The sequence below is a fragment of the Ruditapes philippinarum genome, unplaced genomic scaffold, assembly GCF_026571515.1.
Source record: "Ruditapes philippinarum isolate M1 unplaced genomic scaffold, ASM2657151v2 ctg5594_1_1_1_1, whole genome shotgun sequence".
In the NCBI taxonomy this organism is placed as follows: domain Eukaryota; kingdom Metazoa; phylum Mollusca; class Bivalvia; order Venerida; family Veneridae; genus Ruditapes; species Ruditapes philippinarum.
Window position 1 is genome coordinate 63,220 of NW_026851530.1, and position 13,840 is coordinate 77,059.

At 33.1% G+C, this 13,840-nt stretch overlaps 1 protein-coding gene across 1 annotated transcript in view; it reads left to right on the plus strand.

Moving 5' to 3' along the window:
• LOC132736883 (histone demethylase UTY-like) overlaps positions 1–13,840 on the plus strand; it is a gene marked incomplete at its 3' end in the record, with an annotated part of 45,529 nt that overhangs the window by 16,741 nt on the left and 14,948 nt on the right. Inside the window, 3 exon segments of the mRNA XM_060724130.1 lie at positions 9,993–10,113; positions 11,718–11,772; positions 12,662–12,696. Coding sequence (XP_060580113.1) covers positions 9,993–10,113; positions 11,718–11,772; positions 12,662–12,696 — 211 coding nt within the window.

Consider the following 13,840-nt stretch of genomic DNA (forward strand, 5'->3'; position numbering starts at 1 on the left):
AGCAAGGCAAGTTCATTATTCAAATTTAGCTGTGTTAGCTTGCTAACTATTGTGTTAGCAATATTTTAGAAACAGACTATAGCTTGTATTGATTATGTTGGGAGTACAAATCGGTTTGTTGTATGATGTGGCTTGAAAGTAGGGCAATAAGGGGACAATTGCCGGTATTGTGTGTACCCTAGGGTTGCTACTGGTTTCGGATTACCTGAGAGAAAGCACGGTGAGGAAAAGGGTGTGCATCGTAAGGGGGTCGAGAGTTGAAGTTCACTGTTAAAACTTGGAAGGTTGGAAGGAAAATCATACAGGTTAGAGATCTGTTCTTGCATGGAATGCATGGGAAAATTTATGTACATGTGTGATCTATTTTTAGAAACATGGAAGCGAACTGGTTTTTGTAAAAGGATAGAACTGTTATGATGTTGTACACAAGAATGTTATGAGAGGTGATTTGGGTGCAGAATAATCAAGAATCCGAGATTCATTCAGCAATAAAGAGATGAAAGAAGTTGAATATAATAAATGCGGTCTGGTTTTTACTTTGATTTGAAACGAGTATCGATAAAGACCCAGCACATGTTGCATGTGTCATGTATAGTTCGTCTCTATTTTGTACGATTTGTGATGAACTGTAAACTTAACATGGCAGCTGGAAATTTTCGTAGCTATTTTTTTTTTTTTTTTTTTTTTTTTGCTATCTGCTGGCAATGGCCAAGGCGGCAGGAGTGTGTTAATTATGTTTGCCTGGTGTCTGGTAATGAAAGTTTTGGCCGAATGAGAAATTTTTGGTGAGATATTTTTTGGTTAGATCGTTTTCTTGACCTGAGTTGAATGATGAGCCATGGTAAATATTAATGTAGTGAGTAGATACACACATACATTACAGAAATTATAATGCTGTTATTTCGGTTACCAAGGCGATAATTATCCTTGCAGGTAATTTAGTTATTATGAAAAAAAATTTAATTTCAAATTTCTTATTAATTTCTGTTACCAAGGCGATAATTATCCTTGCAGGTAATTTAGTTATTATGAAAAAAAAAAAATTTCAAATTTATTATTAAATTTATTATTAACCCTTACTTCCCTAAATATCTTAAATGGACTTGTCCATCTTTCAATCTGGACAAAACCATTCATCAGTTTTAGGGGGAAAATTTCAACATCTGTTCTGATTACTGACTAAATAGCAAACAGTTCAGACCATGATCAGACGGCATGGATTTGCAGGATGATCTTGGTCTGCATTGGTGGCATGGATAAATGCAGGCTAGTGGTGAAAAAGGCATTTGTACAATTTAATCATTTTGAATGGGGCAGTTCAAGTGTTAATGAAATAAAATTCAGTATATACATTATGGGTGACTTTAATGTAGAATTTGTTTTTAGAAACAGAAATAAGAATGTGTTGTTGTTTTGTTTTTTTTAACTTTTTTGTTTATTTAATTAAAGTACAAGTCTTTAGTTAAAGAGTTTTAAATATAACATTATAATAATTAAAATGAAATAGAAATTAAATCTTTATATTTGTTAAAATATAACTGCTTAACATGCATAACTGCTTGACATCTATAAACAAGGATGTGTCAAATAAGCAAAATTCATGTAGGTACATAAGTATTAGACAAATGTAAGTAGTTACCATGACTTGTATACTAGTATAACTTTTTTCCTCGTTGGTCTAAGTGGGTTGTTGTTGACCGGAAATGCATGAGGACATTTTACGGTTCTTGTTGCAAACTTGACTCGAAAGTAGTCCACAAAAAAGTAGTCTCTTGACCTTGGTCTCATGTCACAATGCAAGCAAAGTTCATCAATAGATGAATTGCAGCAGATTTTCCTCATTTTATGCAGTCATTTTCAATTGTTTTCCTTATTAAGTGGATAATAAGCAAGTTGTATTAGTGATAATGACTAATATCGACTATGCAGTACTTTTTTATACACCTGTTGTAACTTGTGACAGAAGTGGGACCCACCAGTCCCTAGGGACTTTGATGTTTGGGTAACCTGATCCCTATCAAAGGCATGTAGTCCTACCTGCGATTCAATCCCACTGTTTTATGCACCTGTAAATTGTAACTTAGCAGAAGAGGGACTGACCGTCCCCAGGGAATAGAAGGAACTTTGATGTTTTGGTAACCAAATCCCAGTATTAGGCATGTACCTGCTGAAACATTCAGATGATTCAATCTCCACTGAATGCCATTGCTATGAGGTTAGGATTGAGTTCGGGATTTTAACAATTGAATAGCCAAGAGTACTTTTGAAGGTCGGTTCGGTTCAGTATCTTGACATATCATCAGTTTGTCACCCTAGTGCATTAATGGGTTAACCCCTATTGATTTATATAAGGAGTTAACCCGTTTCTGCACTAAGGTGAAGGCCCATATGTGAAGGCCCATGTTTTGCTCTTCACTTGTATCATCTGGGCAATGGCACTCAAGGGTTAATTACAGTCCATTATTGCTGTTGACATACATGTATAATGCTGCATAACTTGGTCTGGTTATCTGGTTCCTGACCTAATTTTATTTAAATTTTATTCAATAAGTAGGTCATCCTTTTAGATAGCAGCAATATCACCTTAAGAATTATGATAATTTTTATGAAAATTTTGAAAATGTATTTAAAAGTAAAATAGTATTAAGTGGAGAAAGAAGAAAATCTACACATTGCAAATGGCATGTATAATCAGCGAATAATATAAAAAAGGTTAAAATTTGCAAAAAATAGCCCTCTCTGTGTTAGTCACATAGTAGAAATATGTTGATAAATACTGCAAAATCATTCATGAATCACATATAACATAAAAACTATTTCTTGAATCTTTTTAAGAATTTTTAAAGTCATTGTACATTTTGTCTTAAAATTGATTTTCTTGAAATATTTTGGCTGATTTGGAGGCATGCAGCTTTAACCCAACTCCTTACTCATTTATTTACATAAATATTTCATTCAAGTGAAATGCGGCATTTTAAATTAAACTTCCTTTATAAATTAATAACATGAAATACGAAATATTTCAACAAGTAAGATTATTTATTACAACCTGCCTAAACTGGTACGAAAAGTTACATTATATAGGTTACAGGTACAAATGAAAGCTATTAAGTTACTGATTTACAGGTCGTATTGATTTATTCCCCCCATGGTGAACCTCTTTACATGCTTGACCAATTGTCCAACTGACCGCACTCCAAACAATTTTCAAATTTCGAACAAGTGCTCTGTCTGCAGATATTAGAAATTATTGATTTCTTGTGGATTTTTGTGTGTACATACCTTAGGCAATTATTAGTTTAATCACAGTATTTATGTAGTAGTGCCTACTTAACCTTGCCGTGTTATGTTTAGATAAATTCAACTTTGTGACATAAAACCTGAATGGTTGAAAATTTTTGTCTGTGTCTGAAAAAAAAAAGTTTTAATATTCTTGGACTGTTAAATTTTTATTTGAATGTCCAGTATTCACTTTATGATATACAGATCATTGTGCATTAAGAGTGTTATTTCTTTGGAAGTACGGATATTTAAAGGTTTAAAGCAAGTTCAGTCCGGACTTATTGGCTGTTTAACAAAGGTAGTAAAAAGCCAGGTAAGATTGACTGGTAAAAAAAATAAATCTGTATTCAACTAGTCATTGTACTGCTAAGGTCAAAGGTTAAATCTGCTACAGGCTAAAATCAGTTACATATAGCAAGGTTTTTTCAGACATACTTAGTTTAACGTACTTAAATTTGGTATATAAAACTATATTAGATAGCCAAGTTCATTGTTAAATGTGTGTTCAACTGAGTTTATCAGGGAACAGATCTACCTGTCTGTTATATTTATAACAAAGATAGGGAGATTATATTTGGATTGTTTAAATTAGTTTGAATCAGTTTTGTGATAATAGCTTGATGGCATTATATCTATGTACAATCTAAATACAAATAAAATCTTAAATCAGTCTATAAATAGAACAGAATGACAAATCTCGTATAAAACTGGGTCAAATACTTCAGTTGATCTTTTATGTAAATACACATAAATGGTGACCTACTTTTGTATAGGTGTACAGTTACCTGTCTAGGCAAGTATTTGATGAATTGCCCAGTTTGCAATAATTAATGTATGTTTATTTTTTTTGGCATTCGAAAATAGGGCATTGACTTAGAGACTTTGTTATGCTTTGTTAATTGGCTATGGACAAGCATAGTAAATTGTGTGTATGTCTCGTTTTACCACTAGCCAGCTGGCGCAATAGATTCTAGCCATGTGACCAGGGCAGACGCAGATCAGCTGGCTTAATATGTGCTGTCTGTATTATTCATTCATTATTGCAGATCATTGATTTGTTTTTATTATTCCTCAGTAAAGTAAGTTGGTATCAGGTACTAAACCCGTTCCCAGTGGATTTTTGGAACAGTCTTTTTCACAGTTTTTGAGGGAATTTAATATCAAAATAGATTTAAACAACTGATGAATCTAAGTCTATTGTCACAGCTCTCATTAGGTTGTCAAATAAAAGATGCTCTAATATTCTCTGTCACAAAATTATTAATGATGAAGTTTGACAACATTACTCTAGCTAGTTACAACGGAAATTTAAAATTTAATTTCAAATTTCTTATTAATTTCTGTTACCAAGGCGATAATTATCCTTGCAGGTAATTTAGTTATTACGAAAAAAAAAATTAATTTCAAATTTCTTATTAACCCTTACTATCCTAAATATCTTAAATGGATTTGTCCATATTTCAGTCTGGACAAAACCATTCAACATTGTAGGGGGGAAATTTCAACATCTGTTCTGATTATTGACTAAATTATTGAACAGTTCAGACCATGATCAGACGGTATGGATTTGCAGGATGATCTTGGTCTGCATTGGTGGCATGGATAAATGCAGGCTAGTGTTAATGAAAAAAAACAAGTATATACATTATGGGTACCTTAATGTAGAATTTATTTTTAGAAACAGAAATAAGAATGTGTTTTTTTTTTTTTTAACTTTTTTGTTTATTTAATTAAAGTACAAGTCTTTAGTTTAAGAGTTTTAAATATAACATTATAATAATTAATATGAAATAGAAATAAATTCTTTATATTTGTTAAAATATAACTGCTTGACATGCATAACAGCTTGACATCTATAAACAAGGATGTGTCAAATAAGCAAAATTGATGTAGGTACATAAGTATTAGACTAGTATAAGTAGTTACCATGTATACTAGTATAACTTTTTTCCTCGTTGGTCTAAGTGGGTTGTTGTTGACCGGAAATGCATGAGGATATTTGAAGGTTCTTGTTGCAAAACTTGACTCAAAAATAGTCCACAAAAAAGTAGTCTCTTGACCTTGGTCTCATGTCACAATGCGAGCAAAGTTCAGCAGTAGATTAATTGCAGCAGATTTTCCTCATTTTATGCAGTCATTTTCATTTGTTTTCCTTATTAAGTGGATAATAAGCGAGTTGAATTAGTGATAATGACTAATATTGACTATGCAGCACTTTTTTATACACCTGTTGTAACTCGTGACAGAAGTGGGACCCACCAGTCCCTTGGGACTTTGATGTTTGGGTAACCTCATCCCTATCAAAGGCATGCAGTCCTACCTGCGATTTAATCCCACTTTTTATATGCACCTATCAATTGTAACTCAGCAGAAGTTGGACCGACCCGTCCCCAGGGAATAGAAGGAACTTTGATGTTTGGTTAACCAAATCGCTGTCAAAGGCACTTACCTGGGGTAACATTGAGATGATTCAATCTCCACTGAATGCCATTGCTATGAGGTTAGAAATTAGTTTGGGATTTTAACAATTGAATAGCCAAGAGCACTTTTTAAGGCGGGTTCGGCTCAGTATCTTTACATATCGTCAGTTTGTCACCCTCGTGCATTAATGAGTTAACGGCCCATATGTGAAGGCCCATGTTTTGCTCTTCACTTGTATCATCTGGGCAAAGCCTAATTTCCTCTGGCACTTAAGGGTTAATTACAGTCCATTATTGCTGTTGACATACAGGTAAGTGTATAATGCTGTGTAACTTGGTCTGGTTATCTGGTTCCTGACCTAATTTTATTTAAATTTTATTCAATAAGTAGGTCATCCTTTTAGATAGCAGCAATATCACCTTAAGAATTATGATAATTTTTATGAAAATTTTGAAAATGTATTTAAAAGTAAAATATTGTGAAGTGGAGAAAGAAGAAAATTTACACATTGCAAATGGCATGTATAATCAGCGAATAATATAAAAAAGGTTAAAATTTGCAAAAATAGCCCTCTCTGTGTTAGTCACATAGTAGAAATATGTTGATAAATACTGCAAAATCATTCATGAATCACATATAACATAAAAACTATTTCTTGAATCTTTTTAAGAATTTTTAAAGTCATTGAACATTTGTCTCAAAATAGATTTTCTTGAAATATTTTGATTCATTTGGAGGCATGCAGCTTTAACCCAACTCCTTAGAGTCCTTACTCATTTATTTACATAAATATTTCATTCAAGTGAAATGCGGCATTTTCAATAAACTTCCTTTATGAATTAATACATGAAATATGAAATATTTCAACAAGTAAGATTATTTATTACAACCTGCCTAAACTGGTACGAAAAGTTACATTATATAGGTTACAGGTACAAATGAAAGCTATTAAGTTACTGATTTACAGGTCGTATTGATTTATTCCCCCCATGGTGAACCTCTTTACATGCTTGACCAATTGTCCAACTGACCGCACTCCAAACAATTTTCAAATTTCGAACAAGTGCCCTGTCTGCAGATATTAGAAATTATTGATTTCTTGTGGATTTTTGTGTGTACATACCTTAGGCAATTATTAGTTTAATCACAGTATTTATGTAGTAGTGCCTACTTAACCTTGCCGTGTTGATAAGTTCAGCTTTGTGACATAAAACCTGAATGGTTGAAATTTTTTGTCTGTGTCTTTTTAATATTCTTGGACTGTTTAATTTTTATTTGAATGTCCAGTATTCACTTTATGATATACTGGTCTTTAATTTCTGGAATTTAGAGTGTTATTTCTTTGGAAGTACGGATATTTAAAGGTTTAAAGCAAGTTCAGTCGGGAAATATTGGCTGTTTAACAAAGGTAGTAAAAAGCCAGGTAAGATTGACTGGTAAAAAAAAAATCTGCATTTAACTAGTCATTGTACTGCTAAGGTCAAAGGTTAAATCTGCTACAGGCTAAATCAGTTCTATAGCAAGGTTTTTTCAGACATACTTAGTTTAACATACTTAAATTTGGTATATAAAGCCAAGTTCATTGTTAAATGTGTGTTCAATTGTTTGGAGTTTATCAGGGGAACAAATCTACCTGTCTGTTATATTTATAACAAAGATAGGGAGATTATATTTGGATTGTTTAAATTAGTTTGAATCAGTTTTGTGATAATAGCTTGATGGCATTATATCTATGTACAATCTAAATACAAATAAAATCTTAAATCAGTCTATAAATAGAACAGAATGACAAATCTCGTGTAAAACTGGGTCAAATTCTCCAGTTGATCTTTTATGTAAATACACATAAATGGTGACCTACTTTTGTATAGGTGTACAGTTACCTGTCTAGGCAAGTATTTGATGAATTGCCCAGTTTGCAATAATTAATGTATGTTTATTTTTTTGGGCTATCGAAAATGGGGCATTGACTTAGAAACTTTGTTATGCTTTGTTAATTGGCTATGGACAAGCATAGTAAATTGTGTGTATGTCTCGTTTTACCACTAGCCAGCTGGCGCAATAGATTCTAGCCATGTGACCAGGGCAGACGCAGATCAGCTGGCTTAATATGTGCTGTCTGTATTATTCATTCATTATTGCAGATCATTGATTTGTTTTTATTATTCCTCAGTAAAGTAAGTTGGTATCAGGTACTAAACCCGTTCCCAGTGGATTTTTGGAACAGTCTTTTTCACAGTTTTTGAGGGAATTTAATATCAAAATAGGATCAAAATACTGACATCAAGCTCACCAACCGGATGCATGGATGTGCAGGGTCGACTATCTCTTTACATAAAGCAGAACTTTAATCAAATACTTTCGGTTCCAGCAGGTTATAGCTAAATTTAAACCCAGATTTTGGCCAAATATAAACCCTATTTTTGGTCAAATACAAACCCAGGTTTTGGCCAAATATAAACCCATTTTTGGCCAAATATAGTCCCCAGTTTTTGGCCAAATATAAACATGGTTTTTGGCCAAATATAAACCCAGTTATTGGCCAACTATACTTAACCTGCAGGTTCAAATGTGGCATGCACAAAGTACTTCATACTCTTAGGGCCTTCTCTCAGATGAATCTGTATCTGATTATTTTCATACATTGTAATATATAGCATACATAATAAAAATATATTGAAACAAATGAAGTATTACATTGACAGAAAAAGCCCTCTAGGGAAATCCCCGTTGTAACTAGCTAGAGTAATGTTGTCAAACTTCATCATTAATAATTTTGTGACAGAGAATATTAGAGCATCTTTTATTTGACAACCTAATGAGAGCTGTGACAATAGACTTAGATTCATCAGTTGTTTAAATCTTGAAATTTTTTATTGGATCAGCCCCCAGATCACCTGAATAGCGAGAGCATAAGATTAGTGCATTAGTGATCAAGAGTTCGCAGGTTCGATTCTGAGGCGAGGAGAAATTTCTCCATGATTTTTTATCTTGGACATTCAAGTAATTTCTCCATGATTATCGAGCTCGAACATTGCGTCTCATGGTCATTGTTATGTTGATGGAATGCAGAGATCATGAAAAATAAATAAATGTGTTAAAATTGGAATAAAACGGAAAAGATAAAGATTCATACAAAATGCTATTGCAGCATATTTATAAGTTGGCAATTTCAAATGCAACCATTCTTTTTTAGCTAAATATAAAACCATTTTTATTTTTCTTTTCATGGCTTAATAACAGCATGTTACATGTAGAATTTGACAAGTTTTCATAACTAAATTTTCATGCATTTATATACATGTATGGTGCATGTTTTATTTACCCCAAGCTGTTTGAACAGAGTTAATTGTCTATTACGATAGATCAATACTAATGTATTTGTTTGATAGAATTTGCTTCATATATACACAACAATGGAAGCTTTTGATGTGCATTCTTAACAAGCTATGTAGACCACGGGTTAAGCAACATGTCTGAACAATTGTTTCCTGAACATTAAAGGTTTGCGTAACCTTGTAATATTTCGTTATGAAATGTAGCTGGAATTATTCAATATGCAAGTCTTTTCTTGTGTAGAAGGAAGGGAGTTGCAAGGGGGTTTTGGGGGGGGGGGGTAGCATTTATTATCAAAGTGAGGTCAATGCTATAGAATTTATATATATTGGTTTATTTTCAAGTGGAAATGGAATCCATGTCAAATTGAGTTTTTTCCATGGAAGATCACAGGTGCGGCACTATGAGTACAAAAGTTTTTGCTGTAACATGCACTTTACTAGAACTATCAACTTTCTTTCGTTCTGTAAACTAGATAGAAAGGTATCATGTGTCTCATAAAAAATTTCAATTCAGTAAGAAAGATCTTGCTGTAACATGCACTTTACTAGAATTATCAACGATCTCTTGTTCTATAAGCTAGAAAGATAGGCAGGTATCGTATATCAGGTAAAAAGTCAGCAAATCATTGGCCGAAAGTTAAATGGGCAAGATGCAAAACTGCGACAATTTCACGAAAGATGTATAAAGGGTGACAGCCTCTGTCTTGCATGGTGCTCCTTATTACAAACATGATGCACACTTCCATCCTCTGTTTATACTATGTTCCGTCATAATCCTCTGTTTATACTATGTACCGTCCTTATGACAAATTAAATGTTAATACAAAGTACTGTCGTAAGGTCGGACTAGTCGCAGCTAATAAATGTATAAGATGTAGACTTTAACTAAACGATGTCTATAAATTAATATAAATGAATGTAATAAACGGTGATTTGTCTATTTATTTTCAGTGCCACTCGGGCATTCCAGCAAGTGTTGTACACAGATCCCGGATTTAGTCGAGCAAACGAGATACATATACGTCTTGGATTCATCTTTAAAATAGGAAAAGATTTTGAAAAAAGTTTAAAGGTACGTAGAATACGGAAATTATTGAATTCGCTTATGCGACCAGTGCAGACCAAGATTGCTTGTGCATTCATGCTTTCTGAGCATGGTCTGCACTGTTTGCTATTCAATCAGAATAAATTTTAAAATTTCCCCTAAAACTGATATATGGTTTTATGCAGTTTAAAAGATGGATCAGTCCATTTAAGATATTTAGCATGGTGAGGATTAAGTGACATTCATGCCTTAGTTGTAGGTTCAAACCCAGTCAAGGACATTGAATTCTTTTATATGAGGAAACTATCTACAAAGTCGATCGTCATTTGACCTTAGGATGTCCGTGCGACTTTAAATCCGACAGCAAAAAAGTATTAAAGTTGCATCTTTATAAGGTTATGTTAAAATCTGCTGCTGCTCAGCGTTTTTTGGCAAACAATCAGACAGATTAAATATCTGTGATATAGATATCAGATTTTATAATACAGAAAGATTATGTTTCGGCCAATTCTTTGATGTTTTAAACTGTTGACAGATGAATGGGCACAGGAATTATTTATGTAACAATAAATGGTTATTTAGAGAGATATTAAAAATCATCATCATACAATGATGTTGTGAAGTTGTTGTGTGTGCATAACCGTCAAATTTATAGGTCACCTTTTGGCAGATATTAAGGACATGAATGATGAATGGTGACATGTCCAGAGCTCATACTCCAAGTGCCTGAAAGGGGCAGATGGGCCCCCATTAAGCATAGAATACACACACATGCATAACCCTTCACCAGCTTGAACTGAAAGTGATTAATCTTTGCCACCAGTATAGAGCCAGGCCAGCCTGTGCATCAATGTAGTCTGACCAGGTCCTTTACTATTGGTAGCTCAAATTTTGTATTTTGATATTGAAATCCCTTAGAACTAGAATAGACTGACCCAAATACAAAACAGAAATTACAGAAATTCGGCAGGTTAAAGGTTATGGTACCTGGCCAGACTCGTACAAAAATTCATTGCAAAAAAAATATTTGTTACATTATAGCTATTTGTGTTAGGCTTTCTTTATGAAGGGGATAGTTATCCAACTGGTAAATCCACTATGGGTATAGATGTGTGAGTGATTGGGGTATTATTTCTTTATGTCTGTCTTGAAGCATTGTGCTCAACCATAACTGGTATAACTGAATAACTAAAAGACTGTTGCTAAAATCATTTCATTAAAATGTTAAACTTAATTGTTAAAAAAATCATTTTCAATAAAATGTTGAACTAAACTGGTAATTGTTGACAGTTCATAACAAAAATCTTCAGTATTGACATATTGATAAAAAGAAATAAATTAGTTTGTGTGGTGATAAAATTAGCAATAAAAAAGAATAAAGTCGCCTCACATCCTACGCAATTTTACTAAAGTCTCAGAACAATAAATGTGGAGGAAAAAAAATCACCCTGCGTTGTAATTTTAGAATTTTTTTAAGCAATCATTTCTAAGACAGCTAATTTTTATTTTCAAACAATGAAATGGGGGAATGTGTGGGAATCGTGTCCATTATCTGTGTCCTATGAACACATTTCGAATTAAAGTTTGTATATGTTTGAAAACTTAAAGAAAGTATTGTATTTGTATTTCAGCATTTCCGGCATGCTCTCTCAGACTGCAGTGCTTGCTCATTGACAAAAGCTCAAAGTAAGTCCAATATCTGTTTAATTAAATCACTTTGTTTGTGTTCTTTTTTACCATCATGTCCCCATTATAAGAAGGAAGGTAATAATGTTTTGTTTGTGTATAATTACAAACATTATAAGATGACTGCATTACAAACATCTGATTACACTGCAAATGTGGGGTTTTCCGTCCCTTACGAACATCTAAACTCGGCAAATGTGGGGTTTTCCATCTCTTACGAACATCTTAACCCAGCAAATGTGGGGTTTTCCATCCCTTATGAACATCTTAACCCAGCAAATGTGGGGTTTTCCATCCCTTATGAACATCTAAACCCAGCAAATGTGGGGTTTTCCATCCCTTATGAACATCTAATCCCAGCAAATGTGGGGTTTTCCATCCCTTATGAACATCTAAACCCAGCAAATGTGGGGTTTTTCATCCCTTATGAACATCTAAACCCAGCAAATGTGTATGAACATCCAAACCCAGCACATTCGGGTTTTCCATCCCTTAAGAACATTTGAACTTAGCAAATGTTAGGTTTTCCATCCCATACAATGACTGAACTTAGCAAATGTTGGGTTTTCCATCCCATACAATGACTGAACCTAGCAAATGTTAATCAATCACAAAGAACAAGCAATCTTTTACCGATATATCTTCACAGAGCATAACCATTCACAATAGATAAGTCAAATGAAGGTATATATTGGTACATTATGTCCTCTCACAGCTGGTTGTTGCAGAACTCAAACTGATATATAATTATGAATTGGTTGACATTGGAGTTAAAAAAAAAACTAGACTTACAAGTCTAATATGATGTGATTATTTTTGTTGACATCAAAAAGTTTGCTTCTCTCATGCATTTATAGTTATATCATGTTATTTCTCTTTCTATTTTCAGTTAAACTACATATTGCCCACCTTTATGAAGTACAGGTAATTTCTTCTACACTTTAATGATTTCGTTTGTTGAGAATAAAATAGATTAAACATAGTATATATGTAAGAGATAGTGTTTTTTTTTTCTCAACAAATATTACATGTTGCATAGTTAACAATGGGATATAAAAATTCATTGACGGTTCTTCATTCTTAACCTTTCACCTGTCAGAACCAAAGAGTGATGTAGCCATTGCCACTAGTACAGAGCCAGGCCAGCCTGCATATCCATGTAGTTTGGCTAAGCTTCATACTGTTGGCTGACAAACTTAAATTTTCATTTTGATGTCCCCATAACTGATAATGAACAGTTCCTACATTGGAAGCTGGACAAGTCCATTTACGAAATTCAGCGGTTTAAGGGGTAAAAACTACAAATGTTAGCTGTAATAATGCATATGTATATTCTGAAGTAAAATCCTTAAAAACTAAAAATGGACTTTTCCAAAGTTAAAGTAAGGCAAGTCCATTATCCAAATTCTGTTAGGTGAGAGTTAATATGATGAGAGTTTATCACAGCAAGGTTTTTAGTGAATATGAACCTGTAAAATTGATTATGATGAACACTTGATGAACGCTCGATAGGGGTAGTGGCCTTATTCCAAGAGATCTAAAACTAGTTCATGTCAAAAGTCTGAATTAAGAACAGAATGCAGAAAAGAATCTTTGAAAGAGTTGAGCTCTTAACCCCTCATCTATATAAATACAATAAGCTCTTACCCCCTCGTCTATATAAATACAATAAGCTCTTAACCCCTCGTCTATATAAATACAATAAGCTCTTAACCCCTCGTCTCTATAAATACAATAAGCTCTTAACCCCTCGTCTATATAAATACAATAAGCTCTTAACCCCTTGTCTATATAAAAACAATAAGCTCTTAACCCCTCGTCTATATAAATACAACAAGCTCTTAACCCCTCTTCTATATAAATACAATATCATATGAAAACAAACATCAAATCTGTCAAACTGTGTACAAAAAGAGAGAAAGAGAGATAAATTCATTTATAAATAACGATATATGTGTACATGTATTACAATATTGAAATGAGACTCTTAAAACAATTCTTTAACAATAACAGTAACTTTGACATGATTTTTCTAAAAATTTAAGAATCATTTTATATCAAGAAATTA